Source organism: Molothrus aeneus, chromosome 23 (assembly GCF_037042795.1).
Source record: "Molothrus aeneus isolate 106 chromosome 23, BPBGC_Maene_1.0, whole genome shotgun sequence".
Classification (NCBI taxonomy): domain Eukaryota; kingdom Metazoa; phylum Chordata; class Aves; order Passeriformes; family Icteridae; genus Molothrus; species Molothrus aeneus.
Window position 1 is genome coordinate 6956990 of NC_089668.1, and position 21221 is coordinate 6978210.

The following is a 21221-nucleotide window of genomic DNA, read 5'->3' on the forward strand; positions in this document are numbered from 1 at the left end:
TTTGGAAGGAAAATCTAGGAAAAACCACATTTGAGGAAAAAAAAACACCCACAAATATGTTGGTTTAATATTTTGAGTGAGGGACCTTAGAGCCTCTTTCAGTATCAAAAGAGACTCCAGCAGAGCTGGAAAGGGACTTGGGACAAGGGATGGAGGGACAGGACACAGGGAATGGCTCCCACTGCCAGAGGGCAGGGTTAGATGGGATCTTGGGAAGGAATTGTTCCCTGGCAGGGTGGGCAGGCCCTGGCACAGGGTGCCCAGAGCAGCCGTGGCTGCCCCTGGATCCCTGGAAGTGTCCCAGGCCGGGTTGGTTGGAGCTTGGAGCACCCTGGGACAGTGGAAGGTGTCCCTGCCCATAGCAGGGGTTGGAACTGGATGAGTTTTAAGGTCCCTTCCACCTCAAGCCAGTCTGGGATTACAAGCTCACACCTGCCTTACCCAGCTTCCTGCAGCTGCTCCTTCAAAAAAGGAACTGTTGTGGTGTGAAGCAATATCCTGTTTCACCTTTCCCAGTCCCTCAGGTGTGCCAACCTCTCCCTTCCCCTCCCCCTTGTCCCCTTGCTAGGTGCTGTCCGTCAATCTTAACATTCCAGCAAGGCCCTTGTCTGGTTGGTGAAGTTCAAAAGATGCTTCTCAGCCCTGGGGTCATTGGCCCATCAGGGTTTCATTGTCCCCTGAGACTCCCCCCCTGCCACCTGGCTGGTGGCACACCTACCCCTTCCCCTCCCCCTTTCCCTGGGCTTAAAAAGACACGGGACCACGTGGTCCTGGATTCTGTTGGAGCTGTTACAAGATTCAGAGATCTGTGACCCTGGAATAAAGCTCTGGATTAAACCCTCTGGCAGAATCTGTCTCCTTTTCCTCTTCACTGTCGCCTAAGGCCTTTCCACCAGAGGTAAAAACTGAATTCCTGCTTGCCTGGACTTGTTCCAAGTGCCAGCTGCAGCATCCAGCCAGCCAGGGGTGTCTCTGAGGTGAAACACCACAGCTGCCGCCTCTGGTCAAGCAGCAAGGGCCAGAAGAGCCCAGGCACGTTCCACCTGGTAATACTGGGATCATAAGGAACAATAAAGAGACAAAAAAAATACGATTGCAACATGGGAGAGACCCATTCATCATATTTAGGTGAAAGAGAGACAAGTCAAGAGAAGGGGGGGGAAAAGCCCTAAACCAAACAAGAAAGCAAGAAGAGAGTAGGATGGTAAGGTAGCAGCAGGTGGCCAGCAGCCAGCACCCACTCCAATAAATCCTACACTCCTTGAAACTGGCTGATCTCCAATAAAAACTCATTTTAATCTGAGACCACGAGACTCCTTTGGAAAGTGCTCCCTGGAGAGGCCCTGGCACTGTGAAATCCTTCTGATCCCCTGAGCTGCTGCAAGGACCAAGGGGGTGATGGGGCTGCAAGAGCCTCAGGCACAGCTCCCCACCCGCAACAGGGTAAAACCACCCAAAAATGGGGTCCCTGCACCTCCCTGGTGCCCCATGATCATAAGCAAACAGGATTACCTGGTCTTAGGGGAGCTACAGGGACAGGTATCCTCTTCCTGGGGTGACACTGCAATGCTCACACCCTCCAACCCGAGATGTCACTTCCCCATCAATCCTGGAGTTTATTCCTTAAACTCTTTGTGTTCCTTTAAGACCCCACCTCCTGCTGAGCCACAGTTTTTTCCTCAAGTAGGGAGAGAAGCCCCATTCCACCCAACCCTCCAGCCCCCTGCAAGCCCCCAGGCTTTAAACTCAGGTAGCTCACTGCAGATTTTACATTACAGCTGAACACTGAGCAGAAAACTCAACTAATTACAAGTTTCAGACATTCCATCATGAGCCACCTCAAGACCCAGCTCTGCTTTCCCCAGGAAACCCCCTGGACACAAACCAATTATGGTAGCTCAGTTTAAAGCAATTACTTGGAAAAATCATCCAGGGAGGATCAGGGATCTGCCAGCAGATCCCTGCCCTTGCCCTGCACCCAGGACATGCCAGGAGGGACAGGATGGAAGGAGAAGGTGATGGGGAAAGGTAATGGCAGAGCAGAGTTAGTGGAGGGGGAAAAGCCAAATTAACCCCTGACATGAACAAAGCCCAAGATAAACAGCTGGAGGCAGGCTGATGGAACAGTAGAGTTTCCTATAAAGTAGGTAACATTTTAATAAACAGAAAAGGTGATTTTTACTGTTGAGCTCTAAACAAGTTCTCCTGTTTTTCTGCCCATCCTCAGCACAGGACTGGCCCTTCAGGATCAGGCAGGAGCCAGCAGTCCCAAAAACAAGGAGCATCCCAAGTCCAGTGAACCTCACTGAGCAAATGGGTTCAGAGACAACTCAAGGGGGTCACAGCAGGAGAGAGTTCAGAGCAGGGAGCAAGCAAAGCCCCCAAATGCACTCACACCATCCTCCTGGAGAGGGGAGCTCCTCACAGCTGCCTGGCTGCATCTGCTCCCCCAGCCTGGCCAGCAGAGAGGACATGGACCCAGAAAATAACACAAAACAGTTCTAAACCAATGAGATTTTTTTAAAGTCCATTTTAATTTTCTTCCTTACCATTCCCAAGACTTTGGAGATGCCTCCAACTAACAAGCCCTTCCTCACACTTGAAAAAGCCAGAAACAGGTTTTTTTCCCCATTTCCCACATCAGCAGGCCGAAGCCAAGTCTAAAACACTGCAGGAATTAAACCAGGAGGAGTCACACAGTCCAGCCCTGGGGTACAGGACACAAAGGCAGGGTAGGGACAGAGGGCCCAGGGGACCCTGGCACTCACCGTGAGGCAGGTCTGGCACCAGGTGAGGCATCAGGTAACTGCGCAGGAGCTCCCAGTCGAAGTCATCGTCCTCACCCTGGCTGTACTCGCACTGGTTGGGCTCACTGTCCTCCTCGAAGGTGCAGCCAGCTGTGGGGACAGACCCGTCAGCCCCTGAGCTCCCAGAGCAGCTGCTCTCTCCCCAAAAGCCCACCAGGACAGGGTGATGCCCCTGGAATGCCCCACCAGGACGGGGTGATGCCCCTGGAATGCCCCACCAGAATGGGGTGATGCCCCTGGAATGCCCCACCAGGACAGGGTGATGCCCCTGGAATGCCCCACCAGGACAGGGTGATGCCCCTGGAATGCCCCACCAGGACGGGGTGATGCCCCTGGAATGCCCCACCAGGACGGGGTGATGCCCCTGGAATGCTGGGGGACTCCAGGCATTCCCCAAGGGCACTGTGAGCAGGGGTCTGCTCCTGGGTGCCACCAGGGCCCCACGGCTCCTGTGCAGCTTCACCAATGACACAAGCTGGCAGCTCTCAGGGAGGCCTTCGCAGCAGGAGCAGATGCAGCTCCCAGCTTTGCTCAGGGGTTGGTAGCACAAGGGGTTTCCCCCAAGAAATAGCATTTGGCTGTGGTGGCCACACAAAATTTGTGCTTTGACCCCAACCCTCCACCTGTAGCTTGAGCTCCTGGGGGTCTCTCCATGGCGTGATGTGAGTGTGGCAGTTCTGAGCCAGGACCCTCCAACCCTGAATGCAGCCCTGAGCACCCCCTCCCCCCCCCCCCCCCAGCACTGCTGAATCCTTTTGGCAGTCATATTTTATTACAGATTTATCTCTTGGGGGTCCGAGGGTGTTTACACAGCACCTCCTTGGTCCACAGCGTGCTCAGCTGAGCACGGAGAAGTGCAGCAAATGCCAAAAGGCCACTTGTTCCCACGGGAGGTGACACAGAGAGAGCCCCCCCCCCCCCCCCCGTCCCACATCCAGACCCCTCCTGTGATCCCACATTCCAGTCCACCCCCATTTTCCAGCTCCCCCATCCAGCCCTCCCATCATCCCACATCCAGCCAACCATGGAGCTCAGGTCGGCTTTGCTGTGGGGCCACCGGGAGCTGTAGCTCACACTGCCCCATTGTCCCATTAAACCCACGATTACAGGGACAGCGCTAATTAATGGGGCCGGGCTCACCAGGGGCCCCGGGAAGCCCCGAGCAAGCGGAATGAACAACAGCAAACATCCCCCAATGCACCGGCAGGAAAACAGACCTGGGCCAAGGGATTATTTCTGCTGTTTTCTTCCTATTTTATCCCAAATTACATCAGTAATTCCCCCCGCCACCTGGGGATTTGGCAGTTAATGGCCTCGCTGCTGGCACGGGTTGTGCCTCCCTGTGCTCAGGGATGCTTGGATGCAACATTTAGTCAAACACGAGTCCAAACACTGGGAAAAAAGCCCATAAGATGCGTAGGAAATTTCAATTCCCAACTCTTTCATATATAAGAAGGCATTTGTGGCTTTTTTCGCCCCTTTGCACTCATTTTTTAAAGCACAAGGGCACATTCCAGCTCCGTCACCAACTGTTTTTTCCTCTCAGAGCCTTAAGAAACTTCTTTTTAAAAATCTGTAAGCAAATTCTCTCCTATTCATATGTCTGGAGGCACTGAGACATCACAGCTTTCCTAAAGCCCTTCCCGAAATGGAGCGTCTGCCCAGCCCACATGCGGATGTGCCCCCGCACCACAGCCCCTGGTCCTCAGCTCTCACCACGAGACATGTTGGATTTTAGAGTCTGGAACTTGGCTGCACTTTCTAACAGGAGGAAAAGCACAAATCTGTCAAAATTTTCCAGGAAGGAAGGGAAATAAAATAAATTTCAAAATAAAACACTGTCAGAGACAAGTGCCAAGTGATTTAAAAGAAAAAAAGGCCCAAGTGTTTCTTTCCAAGATCTGCTGAGCGGGATATTCTGGGAGGCAGAAATTTGTTCTTGGGGGATTTTTTTTGGCCTGAGAAACCAGAGCAGAGTCAAACAATGTTTCAGTCTGGCAGAGCCCCACTTCCCAGGGAAAAGTGATTCCTTCACCCCAATAAACTATTCCCAGCCACTGAAAACATAATGAGATACATACCCTACTCCTCCTGGACTGCAGCCCCCGACCCAGATCCTGCTGCCATCCCCAGCACAGCCACTGCCACCAACCTACAGCTCCATCATCCCACACCTGCATCCTCAGCCACCCACGAGATGATGCCCAGGCTCCAGAAGTTTAAAATGCAATTACAGAGCAGATATGTGCTGGCCAAGCTGATCCATCTCCCTCCTCGGACAGGTTTACTGCCAAGGCTTTTCCTGGCACGGGCCTTCCCTCCCATCCACGGCACAAAACAAAGGCAGTTCAACTGGCCACTCCATTTCCCTGACTAATTTGTCCGTGATTTGTACACACAGGGAAAAAAGCCAAAGGGGCTTCACAGAACCTTGGTTTCCATGAGTTATGGGATGCTTCTGGCACCATCTCTCCCCAGCCAAGGACAGGGCTGGGAGAAGCTCAACCTCCAGCAGACTCTCCCTCCTCATCACAAGATTAAGGGCATAAAAATTAACACCTGAGCAATTAAATGCCAACAGCCCAACTCCACAGGGGGTAGCTGGAGGTGCTCCAGCAGCTGTGGAAAGTCATAGAGGAAACCAAGAGAAACCTGCAAAAAATTAATGTTTCATCACAACGTTTGCAAGGAGGGCAGGGAGGCTGCAACCCAAAATATCCACCTGCAGCAGTGGGAGGGTTATTCCATCGCAAGGGCAGCAGGACAAGGACTGTGGGAGCTGGGTGAGACTGCTCCAGGTATGGATACATCCTAAAAAGGAACCAAGGAGCCCCCGGTCCCCTGAGCTGGCTCCAGGCCAGGGTGACAGCAGCTCTGGGCGCTGAGGTGAAGGCAGCGAGCGCAGGAGGTGCGATCCCAATGCAGCAGCAGCTAAAAATACTGCTGGAGGTCTGCTGGGGGGTGGGACATGTCCAAGACACAGCCTGAACACCCCAAAGCTGCCTAAATCACCCTCAACACAGAGCCTGCCCCATGCACAAGAGGCAGCCTGTGCCAAGGATGAGATGTGCCCCATTAAACACCCCACACAAAACCCCCAGAGCATCACACGTTCCTGGCAGAGGGGAGAGAGGGATGAGCACCAACACGGGGGTTTAACACCAGATGGACCAGAATTATTTTTAAAAAAGAGATAAGAGGTGGTTTGAGATATTTGCTAGGGAGATGGGGACCAGTGCTGCTCAGCCTCCTCCAGGGGACCAGTGCTGCTCTGCTGCTACCTCCATGGATCCAACACATGCCCAGGTGGAAGGGAGCAGAGGGACAGGCACCAATGTAGAGGTTAAACACCAGATGAAGCAAAATTGTTTGAAAGAAAGCAAAAAAAGGTGGCTGGAGGGGTTTGTCAGGGAGCCTGGTAGCAGGCTCAGCAGCCCCCTGGGTACCACTGCAGCACCAGGGCACACAGAGAGCATAGGCATGGGCACCAACGTGAGGGTTAAACACCAGATGGACTAAAAATTCTTAAAAAGAAAGAAAAGGAGATGGCTTAATGGATTCACCAGGGAGAAGGACACCACTGCCACTCAGCATCCCTTGGGAACCACTGCCACCCCAGCATCCCCCTCTACAAGGATGAAGAGGAGGAAATCTGGGGAGGGGAGGGACTAGTGATTCACAACGAAAAAGGGAGGAAAAAAAAGACCAAACAGCCAAGCACAAAGGACAGCATCTAATTAATTCTCCGTGGCCACCAAGGAACGTGGCCGCCTGCCTACAGCCCACCCCGTGCTCTTTCATCCACAGAGTCTGCACTGCTCTCACTTCCAAGTTAATTACACACTTAAACCCTTCCTGTTTAACCTCCTGCACCATGGGACATGATCTGTGTCTTCTCTTGCCTTTTACTGAGCAGCCTTGAGAAGGCTCCTGTGCCAAAGGGCAGCCCAGCACCATCCGGGACTGGGATCACAACCGGGCACCATCCAGGATGGCAGGACTGGGATCACAGCCCAGCACCATCCGGACCAGCAGGACTGTGCTCTCCCCCACCCAAGACCCTCTGGGGTATCATCTGATGGGAACAAAATACCAATAATGTCCCAAAACGGGGACAGGCTTTGTGAAAAATAGGCTCATACCAAAACTTTAGCAAGTGCTGCTTCCCCAAAGCTACAAAATACAGTGCAGCCACCCAGGACACCCAGTCCTGATGGGAAAAAGCCCATTTTGCTCCTACCCTGGTTTAGTCAGGACTGGATCAGCCCCATGGTCATCTCTGGGGTGCAGCATCTTGGGAGCACAAGCCACAGCACCCCATGGCACAGGCACCAGCCAGGGGAGATAACGCTGGTCATATTTCAGAGTCAAAATAAATTTTTTATCCCTGGCCTTATCCAGCAGCTCCAGTCCTCCACCCCAAGTAATTCTCAGCAGGAAATGGGGAGGATTCAGGTACCCACAGGACACATGACATGCGGCCCTGGCAGTCAAGTGCAAAGACCCTGCAGAGTGAAACCATCATCTGACCATAGCAAGATGTGGCAGGGGGTGAACAGAGCTCTCCTGCCATCAAATCCAAAGTTTTCATTGGCTCCCAGGAGAAGGGATGGAGGCGGAGGCTTTGCAGTTGCATACCCCCAAATTATCATGCCCAAGACCTCTCCTCTTAAATGCACGTGAGGTAGATGCTCTTTGTCTGCACCAAAGGATGAAGCTCTTTACACAGGATAAATGGTCAAGGAGCTGCTGCAAATGGGGAAACCGAGGCACAGAGGGGATGTGGTGAAGTCCCAGAAGACTGGCAGCCCAGGATCACCCCAAGGATGGCAGAAAGCCCAGGGAGCTGGGTGTGCTGGGATACAGAACCACAGCTCCAGCAGATCCCGCCAAGGTGTCATTCCAGCACCCCCGGAGCAGAGCCAGCCTTCCACCTCCCAGATCCCAGCTGGTATTTAAAGGTGCTTTCCTTGGCACACTCCTACGGGAACGTGCCCCGGGAAGGAAACGCCGGGAGTTGCTTCCCTCCGGGTGCCAGCAGACACGGGGGACAGGGAGCACATTCTGCAACTCATCTAAAATTAGACGCACTTCTCAGCCAGTGAGATCCTGTACACAGCACCCCGCAGGCTCCCAGGCGAGGTTAAGGGATCCAGGATCATTTCTATCTGCAGGGGGCTCAAATTCCCAGGGGTGGGATGTTACAGGGGCTGTTTGGCACTGAGGAATCCAGCTCAGTGGGAAAATCCAGACAGGGAGAGGTCCTGGTGTGCCAGCACCCCAACATCTCATACTGATGGGGAACCCTGCCACACTGGTACACCAACAGCTCCACGGCCAAGCCCAAACACCCCAGGATTTCACTGGGAAAACCTCTTCCAGCCCAAGCAAAGGGGAGCTGAATCCCTCTGTAGCTGCACTTGGCACATGCAGAGGGCCTGGGGCACCAGCATAGCATTGAAAGTGTTTCTGTGCATCACACCCCGGAGATGATGACAAACCCCGTCCCTGCTCCCCACTTCTGCCAAAGAGACACTTTTAAGATAAATATCACTGATTTCTCAGCCCCGATAAAAGCTGATTGGAAGAATATGGAAAGCAGCTCCATTAGAATTCTCACCAGTAGCTTGTTTTGGTTCTCCAAATCATTTTAAATATTGTATTTAATAGAAAAATAATTTGCTCAGCTGTAAGAAACATCAATTTGCAACTTGAAGCCTTGTATATTAGCCAGAGAAGCTAATGTGTAAACACTAGCAGCTCCAGGAACGTGTGGGGTTTGGCGAATGCAATTCCAGGGAGAGAGCGGCCAGATATTAAGACGGAGGATTTGCATAATAAGTCACTTATGCCTGATAACCTCAGTGTTTGGAACACGCAGGACTAGAGAACAATATCCATCTGCCAGCAACCACAGAAGACAAAACTCCTTTTTTTCCTTTTTTTCTTTTCTTCTTGACTGGTAAAAACTCTTTATGGCTTTTACCTGCAGGTCCCCAAGGAGCTGTCAAACTTCCCACAGTGAGTACTCAGACCCAGCAGCCTCCAAGAGCCCCAGGGATGGGGAGAATTGGCAAATCTGGATTCATTACAGGCATTTTGAAGCAAATACAACTGAGAAAATACAACTCCGAAGACTTTGCAATGCCACAGGGATGGGCAAGGGCAAGGACCAAGCCTGCCATACATCACTGCATGGTGAAAATGCATGCAAAAGCAAAGGGGGGATAATTAATCTTGCCAGAATCATCCCTTGGGGCAAACCCAGCTGCCAACTGCAGCTCCACATGCTCTTAGCTCCAGAGAGATCAGCACTCCTGGGACCGGGGTGCTGCATCACCCTGCTGCAGGCAGCACCAGGAATGTCTCCCTGGAGTGTACCTCCCTGGCTGCTCTGGAGATGCTGGGGGACACAGGCCAGCAGGCTTTACCTCCATACCCAGAGGGGATGAGAGGATTTAACATCCCATCCAAAGGCTGTTGGTACCCAGCACCCAGATCCATCTAGTGCTGTTCCCAAGGAAGGAACAGCATCACTCTGTTACTCGAACCCTGCTCAAGAGAGGTCCTGCAGCATAAAAACACCCTCAAGCTGAACAGCCAGGAGGCCACTAACCCACTGCACAAGTGCTTTAATAATGAACCATCACTTAATTAACATCGTCAGTGCTGCCCGGTGGACTCCATGGGAAAAAAACCAAGTCAGGAAACCTTTGGAAACCTCCATCCTGCCATTATCGATCACACCCTATGCAATTACAGCTCACAGGCTGCAGAGCCGTGTGACACCTCAGGGAAAAAAATGGGAACAAGTTCAAATAAACTAGAAAAGGCCAGGGAAATAATGCTCATTTCTCCCCCTCACTCCTTTATTACTATCAGGTCCCCCAGCTGTCTGCTGAGGACCATCCACTCCACATGCCAGGGACCCAGAGAGACCAGGACCATGAGCCCCAAGGGGCACACATTGCTTTCAGGGGATACCTGAGGACACAGAGATGCTCCCATGGCAGGAATTCAGGCAGGAAAAGCAGCTGCCCTAGGACACATCAGTACCACACCAAAGCCCTGGGGGACTCCAATATCAGCTGCAGAAATCATGGGAAAGAGCAAGTTTCCCAAACCAACCCCATTCTGCAGGGGATAAGAAGGGGGCAACCCTCAGCCTCCCCTCCCACAGCAGGTCCCGCATCTCTGCGGTGATGGATGCAGGAGCACGGTACTGGGAGGCTCATCCTCCTGGGATGGAGCATGTGCCAGCGCTGGGAGGGCCTTGGGAGGCAGCTCCAAGGGTCACTGATGGCATTCCAGAGCAGAGAATGGAGTTGGGGAGCCCTTAGCCCCCAGCAGGGACAGGGCCACAGCATCCCCACCATGCCCAGCATCCTAGCCAGCCCTAGGTGGGATAAAGGTGGGGAGAAGAGGAATAAGGCTCAGTGTCATGCAAAATCCAGGCCACCATCCTCCTCCTCCTTCCGTGCCACCAGCAGAGCCAGGAACAGCAGTGTGGGCTGACTGACGTGTGCTGGAAGGTGACAACATGTGACATGGGCACAACCATCAACAGCGCCAGGACTCAGCTGAACCTCTGCTGTGGCATGGCAGGTTAAAGGCAGGAGCCCTCATGGGAGGGATTACAAGGAGCCGTGTGCCCAGCAGGTCTGTCACAGCTCTGGGGAACATGCTGGACCATGCCAGGCACCCTTCAGTCCATGAATTTGGCTCAGCCACCCCCATCAGTGCTGGCTTGGGCATCCATCCATGCTGACCTGGAGAACCCTCAACTCACTCCAGCAAAAACTCTGGGATTGCATTAAGTGTGCAGGAATAACTGAAGAGTCCCTGCAGTGTCAGAAGTGTGCACAACACCCGGCAACCCCATGGGAGAACCATGAAACCCCAATACCCAGCACTTCCACCTCCTGCCTGCACACATCCTGCCCCAGACAGATCCCACCTCCCATCCCCAACCAGCCACCATTCCATGGGAAGGAAGGCAGGACATAGCCTCTCAGACAGAGAAATGTCATTCAGAGCCAGCAGGTCCCCAGACAGGAGCCTGGGTGAGAGACTAAATAAAAAGTTCAGCTGATATAAAGAAAAATAACCCAATGAGGAGATGCAGTGCTTTAGTTTAATATTGTTATAATCCAGAGAAAGCAGGCTGGTTGCTGGCTGCAGAAAATCAATGGGATATTATCACTCAGCAGACAGATGAAAAGATAGTAAAAATAAGAAGAAATAATAACAGAAATAAGAGAGTCCTTGGGAAGAGCCCCAGAAGGGCAGTGGCTGAACCTGCACCACAGGAAGAGCTCAGAGGCTGCCCTGGCATTGAGAGGCTTCCAAAGTCACTCCCAAGCTGCTCCTTCCCCAAAAATACACCGGAAAGCTCCAGCACCCACCTCCACAGGGGGAAGAGGCAGGTGCCCCATTGACACCATAACCACAGAACCAGATGTTCCAGTGTGTACTTTGAGGTGCCAGGGGGTGCCCAGGATCACCCACCTGTGCTAATTCCACGAACCACATTGAAGCACCTGGTAATTAAGGAAAGAGCATTTATGCAGCTATTTACCCAGGGTGTCAGCAGACCTCTAACAGGCAAGATGTGCTGGCAGGGAATGAGGATCTGGCACCCAAGGGTGTGTGGGGCTGTAACAGGTCCTTGCTCCCCATGGGTGTGCTGCCAGCAGCAGGGAAGGACTTTGGAGGAGACACATCCTTGCATGGATCTGCCTGGAATTCCTGACCAGCCCTGAAAATTGCTGCTGTTCCCATCACAGCTTTTGGAGGAACCCAAGGCTCCAGGGTCACACAGCACAGGACAGAGAGGGGCTGTACCCTGAGGAGCCCTACAGAGCACTGCCAAAACTACAGAAGCTCCATAGACACCTCCAAATCCATCCAAGCCAAAGAATGCAGTTTGCTGTAGCCCATCCCTCTCCTTGTTCTTGCCTCCCTAAGCAAGTGGCCACAATGTTCCGTCCCCTCAAGAGAAAAGCCATTCCCACCCACATCTCCTGTCAGGACACAGCAGCAAGACCCCTCGGGCAGCACCCCAAAGTCAAGCCTCACACTCTGGGGGGGAGAAGCTGGGCCATGGTAAGTGATTCATCTCCTCTTCTAGACTGGCCACCCCTCGCCTCTGGTGACATCCTGCTCTGGGGGAGCCTGCCCCAGGCAGCGTGCGCAGCAGCTGAGGGTCCGGAGCCACACGTGCTCCTTGGCTCGGCCAGCTGGGCTAATTAGGCTGAAGGCCTCCAGCACAAAGCAGCACACAGGCTCAAACGCCCAGGGCTCACCAGGGCTTGTATCCTGAGCAGTGCCGTGGGGACAGTGGCCTCATTAAGACTCATCAGGTCATCGATGTTCCTGTCCCTCATCCTCACAGCACCTCCTGCCTCCCCATCCCAGCCACAATCCTGATTAACTTAATGATGTCAGGAAAGGTTGGACCCACACGGACAGTTCAGGGAGCCAAAGCAGTTATTGGTCAATTTAGGGCTCCCCAGCACCAGGACAGCCCTGGAACGGGCAAGGATGGACTGTCTGGCAGTCTGGGAAGGCTGCAGGGAGCTGGGGGGGCTGTGCCAGCACAGCCACCCTGTCATGGGTGATTTGACAGTATTTTTCAAGCCCAATTTTAAAAAAAGACATTAAAAAATTGTGTACGACAAAAATATTCAGGAAGTTGCTCCAGCTGCACCATACTCCCACTCCCCAGCTGCAGTGCAACGCTCTGCTCCACTGCATCCCTGTCAGGGACAGGGGCTTTCCCAGCTTCCAGTCAGGGCCCACCCTGGGTGGGCAGTGGGGTCCCCAGGTAACAGGGGGCATGGCAGGCACATCCCTGCCCCTGCCTTCAGCAACAGGGCTGCCCAGAGCCCCCCACCATCCCTGCTGCAAGACACTGGGGTCAGCCAGGTGCCAAAAGGGTGCCAAGCACCCTCCCTTACCCCCCCCCCCCCCCCCCCCCCCCGTTCCGCAACATCTTCAGCACTTTGGAAGGCAGGAAGGTCAGGAAATAAATTTATGGCCAAAGCCAGTCAAGAGGCTTCTTCCAGCTGTGAATCTGTCACACAGAGTCAAGGTGACACACAGAGACCCCACTGGGCCGCAAACTGCAGGAGCATTGCATTCCTGGCATTCCCACTGCAGCCCAGCCTCCTCATTGGAGCAAGCAGCATCCCAGTGGCCAGGCACCCACAGGAACAGCCCCTGCAGCCCTCAGTACCCCATGGCACAGGGGCAGTTCTGCTGCCCTGCTCCTGCAGCGAGCATAGAACCAGCACCCAGATTTGGGGTCTGGCAGAGGCATCCAGGGACAGGAAACAGGGACAGCCCCAGGCTGGCTCGCCACAATCCACGCTCAGATTCACTCTCCAGGTGGGAGAAATTGGGGTGCAAAGCCTGGGCCCCTTAAACATGTAGTAATCATGTTCCCCCAGCAGTGCCCAGGCAGGAGCTGCAGACCTGGGCTGCGACACCCAGGCAGGACTTGGAACAGCACACGAGCAGCTGGGAATGAGCTGCAGCCAGCAACCATCCAGCACGCAGGAACAACACTTCTGATCTTAAAAAAAAAAAGACATAACGTAACAGCCGCAAAGGGCAACTGACATTTGAGCCCCCAGTACTGGCAGCAGGGAGGGGGAAAGGGCTGCTCCACAGGCAAGGGCTCCTCTGCCTTTGCCTTCCAGCAGCTGGAAGAGCTGGACTTTGGCTTTTGATCCAGGCAGAGGGTACAGAACCTGCCACTCCCAGGGCCAGGAAAGCAACAGCTCAGGAACACCCAGGAAAGTCCCTGTGACACCTGCCAGCTCCACAGGCACTCCCCAGAGACGCCCTTCACCTGGCAAACAGGAGCAGATCCCGTGTCCCCACTAGCATTCCAGCCAGGCAGATGCAGGCTGGCACCCCCTCCCCACCCATCACCCAGCCACATCCACCCCAGCAAAAAGGGATAAAAGTAGCAGCAGCTCCTCCAGGCCACCTGCAGTGGAAAGGAAAAGCTCCATCTCCAGGACCTATTTATTTTGAGGCTGCCAACAAGGAAGCAATTAGCTTCAGGGGATTAATTGTTGGGAATCCTTCCTGTCCAGAGGGGAAAGCCTCAGTTTCACCAAGTACAAGGAGGGATCTCCAGGCTGGAATGAGAGAGCAGGATCAAAGGAATGCTGCAAAGCAAATCCCAAGCTGCCATGGGGGAGAAGAAGTTTGGGAATCTTGACATTTAATCATGCAGTAACTAAAGGTTTGCAGACAATCTAATAAGACAATTATAGTGCATGTTAATAATAGATTATTAAAAAGCTTATTTGTGGAGGTTTAAGCAGGCAGATGGTAGGGCCATGGTGATAGGGCTCTCCAGAGCCTGTGCTACCTCCCAGCTCCCAGGGATGCAGCAGGGATTCGCCTTCCTCTGCCTCCAGCTCCCTGTGCTTAACCCTCACACGATTGCCCAAAGCAAAGCAGCAAATCTCTGCAGAGGGACTGCAGCCAGGAGAAGATTCTTATGGGGCATTTTGGGGTGCTCAGAGCTCCCAGCCTCCCTGCAAAACAAGGATTGGGTGATGAAGTGATGGAAAAGTTCCATCTCAGGTGCAGTCAAGGGAAAAACCGACATCAACAGGCAGCAAGGAGTTGTCACAGCCAGGACAGGGTTAAAGCCACCAACAAACACCTGCCTTGGTTTTCCAGGGGATGTCCCTCCTCCCCCAGAGCCCTGATCCCAATAGACTTTATTCTGGGAAAGCTCCCAAGGAAGCTGGAACAGGGCTGGTTTGTCTTAGTTTAGATAACAAAGGGAAAAATGTGCATTTCAGGCCAGGAGGTGATTCACCAGAATCCCTGTTCCAGGGGCCAGGGCAGGTCCAGGCATCCAGAGGAAAAACATGAAACAGGAGTTTTGGAACAAGAAGACGGTAAAAATGAAACAAATGCAACTGCAAGTCTTAATGGGGAAGGAAAAAACCCAGACATTGCCAGGCTGTACCATGGAGCTGCAGATACAAAGCCAGAGGGACATGTCTATCCAGGAGCATCAGCATCACTCTGAGCCTCCCTAAATTCTGCTTCTCCCTCATGGACGGTAAAAATCCACCACACTCCAGTGTCCCTCTGCACACACTGGAGAGCCGAGGGCTCAGGAGCCAGAAACCTCTGCCCTGGGCACACTTGGGCATGTCAACAGGATCTTCCCGAGCATCTCAACAAAGAAGCCTCAAGGGTGTTTGCACTGTCTGGGTGCTCTGGGAAAGGGCATGGCATTCTCAGGGCATTAAAAACACACGTAGGAGCAAACAAGAGAAAGAGCTTCTTCCCTGGCACGACAGAACAGGCAAGAGGGAAAAAAAAACCAAACAAAAAAACCCCACGAAGCCTGAAACAAGCTGACAAGGAAAATGTAAGGTTCTCGCACATTTTATGCACTTGGTGAAGGCGGGCTGGGGAGAACAAAAATGCCTTGGCATCGGAAAGCCCACAGACAGCCAAGCGAAGGGAAACAAACACCGGGAAAAGCGCTGGAAGAGCAGCATCAGGCACCTGAGCCCTGACCCTCTTCCCCAGCAGCAGCCGGGGACATCTCTGCTCCTGACCCCCCTTCCCCGAGCATCCCCTGCTCATCCCTTCCCCCAGCACCCCCCGAGCCCCGTGACCGTTAACGGGCGGGGGCTGCCCCGCTGCCGACCCCAATCCCCGCCCCGGCAGCGGCGTCTGCTCGGCTGCTCCCATTCACTCGACCGAGCCAGCCCCGCCGCGCCGGGGTCAGGGTCACCCGTGCCATCTCTTGCCAGCGCTGTCGCGCGGGGACAGGGACGCTGGGGGCCCCGTCCCCCGCCTGGCCCCAGCTGGTCACCACAGCCGGCAGCCACCTCCCCCAGCAGCCTGAGAGCCTCCGGAGACGCCACCAACGCCAGTCCAGCGCTCCCTGGCAGTCCCAACCTCCCAACTGGAAGCTGCAAACCCAAATATTTTATTTGCTTTATTGCTGCTAACGAAGTCGGAGCCGAGCGCAAACAGCTTCCGCATAATTCCGGCGGGAGTGCCATGCAGCAGCACGGCTGTGTCCCCATCGCGTGTCCCCATCGCCGGAAAACAGCCCGGGAGCGCGGGCTGGGACCCCTGAGCAGCTCATTGCTGAGTTCTTGGGGTGCAACACACAGAAGCAGAGGTGCACCTTACTATGGAACCATTTGGGTTGGAAAACATCACTGAGTCCAGCCATGCCCGCAGCACGTCCCCAAGTGCCACATCCACCTTTCCTGGCACGGAAGGCAAAAAGCAGAGGGAAATACCGGAGCCTGCACAACCTCCTGCCCCCGGGCGGCTCCTGGCCACGGGCTTCCAGCAGGGAAAGGCTCCTGCTGCAAAGAGCCCAGGGAGCAGAGATAGGGCTAGCAAAGGCTGGTGCGTGGTCCCCATCCCAGCCTGCTGACACCACACGAGCCCCCGCATCCCTCAGTTTGGGGGGTCAGCCAGTACCTCCCAACCTCACCCAAGTCCCCTCCGTGACAAGCACAACGGGCCGGCAATGACAGCTCAGTCACTGCGAAACCTTCATGAACTACAAGAAGTTGGAGGGCTGCAGGAAGGAGCAAAGAACACCCTAAGGCCGTGGTGGGCTGTACCCAGGGCATCCTGCTTCCTCCCTGTGCCTCACTTCCCCCACCTGTAGAAGGGACCACCTACACACCTTCTTCACAAAGGCACAGCTAAAAAAACCCCATCTTCTGTAAATATGCACCGAGACAAGCAGTGTGTCCTCCCCAGAGGCCCAGAGCACGTGCAAATGGCTTCAATATATTTTTCCCATCCCCACTGAGCAGCCCCAGGGATGAGCTGGGCAACCTCCCCACAGCCGGCCAAGCCATATCAGCAGGATCAAACAGCAGATCCAGGTGAAAAGCAGCCTGCAGTGGAGCAGGGGGGCTGGCAGCAGACCACTCACCTCCAGCTGGATCCAGTCCCTTCAGCTCCACTGCGGAGCTGAGCCTGCTCTGCATCTGCCAGGGAAATGGAGCAAACGCACTTCTGATTTACACCAGGAGCAGGCTCGATCCTGCCCTTCGCCAATGCCATCCTGCAGGGAACGGACCCCACGGAGGGAAAAGGGTTTGCTTGGGAGGGGACCCTCCCCACAAAGCCACCCCAGTCTCCGGTGTATCCCCACCACTGCCTCTCCAGCAGCTCAGCCCTGAAAGCCAGCAGAGCACCACGCACCAGGGCTGGGGAGCGGCAAACCCCAAATCCCCCTCTGAAACCAGGGCGGGCAGATGCCCCTTACTCCACCAGCCCCCCATCAGCTCCATGCCTCAGTTTCCCCATCGCCCCCTGCTCAGAGCAGCAGCTCCCGCAGCACACAGCCTCTCCCCCCAAAATACAAACCCATTCCCTCCCCATTTCCCCCACCCTGCACGAGCCGTGGGAGCCTGAACAGCTTCGCATCTCCCCACCCATCGTCTCTCCATCCCCCATGCACGGGTCAGCCACCGCTTGTTTTCTGCTGATGGGTGTCACTATTTATAATCTTTGGAGAAATGCCACTACCCAAAAAAACAAAATCAATGCACCACCACAGGGACTGTGTGCAGGTGAACAGCTTGCATTTAAAGGTAAAAAACAAAGAACTAGGCAAAAATACACTTTAATGTGTATTTAATGTGATCAGCATCACCCAGGAGCTGGGAGCAATACCACCAGGGACCCCTTGGAGTGAGGCACCAACTCCCGTGACTCCGTTTCCCCAAAAAAGCGCTGGCAGCCCCCGGTAGCACCTCGGGAGCCCCAAATTCCCATTCTCCGCAGAGTCCAACCCCATTTCCAGCTTCCCGAAGGGACTGGGAGCGAGTCGTCGTCGTCCCGCACGCCGCATCGACTCTCCCCAAGCCCCTGTCTGGGGGGTCCCAGGGGGTGCAGGGCTCAGCACCGGGTAGATTAGGGGAGGAGGGAAAAATTAAAAATACGTAAATTAATCAAATCAATCGATCGATCGTATCTCCGTACAACTGCCCCAGTACCCCCCAGAAAAACGAGAGCCGGGAGGCTGCGATCGGAGCCGCCGCGGCCGCCACCTGTTCCTACCGGAGGGACCCCAGCTTCCCGCCGGAGCCGCCAGTGAAACCACCGGGATCCCGCCGGGCACCGGCCTGAGGGCCCCTCTCGCCCGCGCTCCCCCCGCCGCCACCGGGGGAAGTTTTCCCTGCCGGGGTGCAGCGGGGGGGGGGGGGGGGGGGGGGGGGTTGGACGGCGGTCCCGGTACCGGCAGCGAGCGGGGAGCGGGAACCGTGGGGCTGCGCTCGGCGGAGCATCCTCGGGCTGGGGGGCGCCGCCGAGACCCCCCGGCCGCCGCACTCCCGGCAGGGAAAACTTCCCCCGGTGGCGGCGGTGCAGGCGAGAGGAGCCCCCATACCGGTGCCCGGCGGGGAGGGAGGCGGGATTCTGGTGGTTTCACGGAGGACAGGGGTCCCGAGGCGGTTCGGACACCCTCCGGTGGGAACAGGTGGCGGTGGACCGGGCGGGACCCTCCGCGCACCGGGGTCGGTGGGGCCCCGGAACCGCACCGAGCGAGCAGGACCCCTCTCCCCGGCGCACACGCCGCGCTCCGTTCCTACCGGCGGGCGTCTCGGTGTCCAGCGCGTAGACCCGCAGGGCGAGGGCGAGCAGCAGCGCCCGGGCGCTCCGCATGGTGCGGCCGGTGCCGGGACCGAGCGGGGGGCGGCGGGGCCGTGGCCGCCGCCGCCGCTGCGCGCCCGCGGTTCCGGCGCGGCGGGGGCGCAGCGGGGCCCCCGTGCCCGCCCCGCGCCTCAAATACCAGCGGCGGCGGCTCGCGCCCGCCGTGACGTCACCGCCGCCCGCAGGGGGGCGCGGAAGGGGGGGGCGCCGGTACCGGGAACGGCAACGGCGGGCGGGACGGCGGCGCCCCCTGGCGGAGACGAGCGGTGGCGCTGCGGGGGAAGTTTGGGAGCAGCGGTGGGGGCGGTCCCGGGAGTTACGGGGGCACTGTGAGGGTTCTCTGGTACCGGGGGAGAGGAGAGGTGGGGAGGGGTCCCGGGAGCTGCGGGCGACGGGCGGCGCTCGGTTAAGGAGAGGAGTTTCTCTCGTACTGGGGGGTGCGGGGAGAGGGGCGGTCCCGGGAGTTAAGGGGAGGGGGGGGCGGTGCGTGGATAAGGTGCGGGAGGGGCCTCCTGTACCCCGGGATGGGAGGAGGGGAATATCCGGTACCGGGAGAGAGGGGGAGGAGGTCCCAGGAGAGGCGGGGAATGGGGGTCCCGGGAATTTCGGGCCTAGGAAGGTGCGCGCTTAAGGAAGGGGAGGTCTCCGGTGCCGGGGAAGAGCGGCTTGGGCTGCCCGGGAGCGCCTCTTGCTTGAGGGGTGGTGCACGGGAGGACCCCGCAAGGGTGCGGGAGAAAGCACGGGGGTCCCGGCTGCAGGGAGATCCCGTTGCGCGGAGAGTCCCCGGTGCTGCGGTGTCTCCTGTTGCAGCGGAGGGGGGAAAGAGGGGTTCCCTGCGGGCAGGAGGCTGCCAGGCTCTGCGGGATGGGGGGTCCCTGGTTTTCCGGGTGTGCAGGGATGCAGATATAGTCCCCAGCTTGGGGGGCCCCCACGACTCCCCAAATGCAAGGGGCGTCCTCAGGGATCCCAGTTGTAGGGTCCCCACCAAGCTGGGAGTGGACTCTGCAGGGTTTCCAGTTGCAGGACAGATGCTGGGAGGAGGCTGGGACAGAGGGAGGTGATGGTGACACCCACTCTGGGGTGGGTTCCTCCAGCCCTCGAGTGCCCCCCATGACCCCTGGGCTGTGCCCGAGGCTGTGGGGCAGAGACAAGACCCTATGGGCTGGACACTGGGGACAGAGCCTCCTGCCCCTTCCAGGGTGTCCTCGGACCCTGAAACCCCCCTGGTCCTCCACCACAGGCTGGATGTCCTTGAGGGACAGGATGCCTAGCTCCGCAGGATGGTGACAGGGAAAGCCGGACAAAGCTGTATGGGAGTGGCAGTAGCACCTGAGACCCCAGAGACACCCAGCAAAGCCACCATCCCCCCAGCGAGGGAAGGGGGTGACAGAGGGAGGTGCAGGATCTAACTCAGAGTGAGCAGAAAGGAGAAAAACCTGGAAGGATGTAAAAGGAGGAAAATCTCTGTCCATTTCCCAGCCGAGTGCACAGGATCAGGCACTGAGCACTGGCAGCCCTGGCGTCCCTGCCGGCAGTGCCAGCAGGGATGAAAGGCCCCTTGTTTGTTGACATCCTCTCCAGCCCTATTTCTGGAGGAAAATGTTTTCCCAAAGGTTTGAGGTGAGGAGGAGGGGAACTTTGCATCAGCTTTCTGGCATGATCTGTGCTTAGGTCACCTAGCCCTGGCTGCAGCTCCAGGGTGGGAAACTGCCTGGGCACAGGGAAACTTGGAAAGCAGAGGGAACGATGCTGGAAATATTGTGACTTCTTACCCCAAATCACACAGGGAGAATCCCTGGCATTGGCATCACCCTGTGATGATTCAGCCTTGTCCTGAAAGACAGCGCCCAGTTGCCAGCATCCAGCAGGGTGACAGAGGCACGGGGGATGGTATCTGGGGGTTGCTGAGCCTGGTGAAGGCACCGGGGAGCTCCCAGCCCCAGAAGTAGGACAGCACTGCCCGCCAGCTTCATCCAAGTTCAGCTCTTCCCTAGGGATGCTGCTGTGCTGCTTCTCCGTGTTGGGCGGGCTTCATTATTTGGGGACACTGCACTGACACATGGCACTGCACAGCCCTGGGGACGCTACACAGCCTTGGGGACACTGCACTGACCTGGGGACACTGCAGAGCCTCCGCCTGGCCCCCTCCTCCCTGGGACAGGGGTTCAGCACAGCACATCGGGGGTCACCTCAGAGCTGCCAACCCCAAATACTCCTCCTGTCAGTGTCCCCGGTGTCACCCCTGCCTGTGCCATGGGGGTACAAAACGTTTATCTTCCATTCCCAGTTGCTCCCAGCAGCACCCCCAGCAGGTTAGCACCATGGTGACACTTCTTGCAGGGATGCATCCATCCCCATGGATCTGGGGACAAACCAGACCAGTACTGTGTGTCCCTCAACCAGGACAGCACATCTGGGGTGAGGGTAGAGGGTGACGGACACTCCTCTCCAAGTTGCCTCACACTGAGCATGGAGTGATCCTGACAATTCCTCTCCCCAGTGACACTAAAAGCCTGTTAAAATAATGCCCAATAAGGGAATTAAGCTGCTTAGATGTGTGGCAGCGAAAGCAGGAGAGGGCTGGCACGGGGCAGGCTGGCACGGTGCTGAGGGTGGCACTTTGCAGGGTCCCCCTGGAGTTTTTTTGAGAAAAATCCCCCAAATCCTTCTGGGAAGAGGAGCTGGGTGATGCAGCAGCCAAGGGATGAGCTGGGGATAGTCTCTGCCCAGACTGGG

At 56.1% G+C, this 21221-nt stretch overlaps 1 protein-coding gene across 3 annotated transcripts in view; it reads right to left on the reverse strand.

Annotated features, from left to right (window-relative positions):
• PTPRU (protein tyrosine phosphatase receptor type U) overlaps nt 1-18499 on the reverse strand; it is a 57793-nt gene extending 39294 nt beyond the window's left edge. For all 3 annotated transcript variants that reach the window (XM_066564644.1, XM_066564642.1, XM_066564643.1), the window contains exons 1-2: nt 18425-18499; nt 2769-2897 (exon numbers count right to left, since the gene is read on the reverse strand). In XM_066564644.1, coding sequence (XP_066420741.1) covers nt 2769-2897; nt 18425-18497 — 202 coding nt within the window. In that variant the 5' untranslated portion in view covers nt 18498-18499. The remainder of the gene's footprint in view (nt 1-2768; nt 2898-18424) is intronic.
• Nucleotides 18500-21221: the final 2722 nt, after the last annotated feature.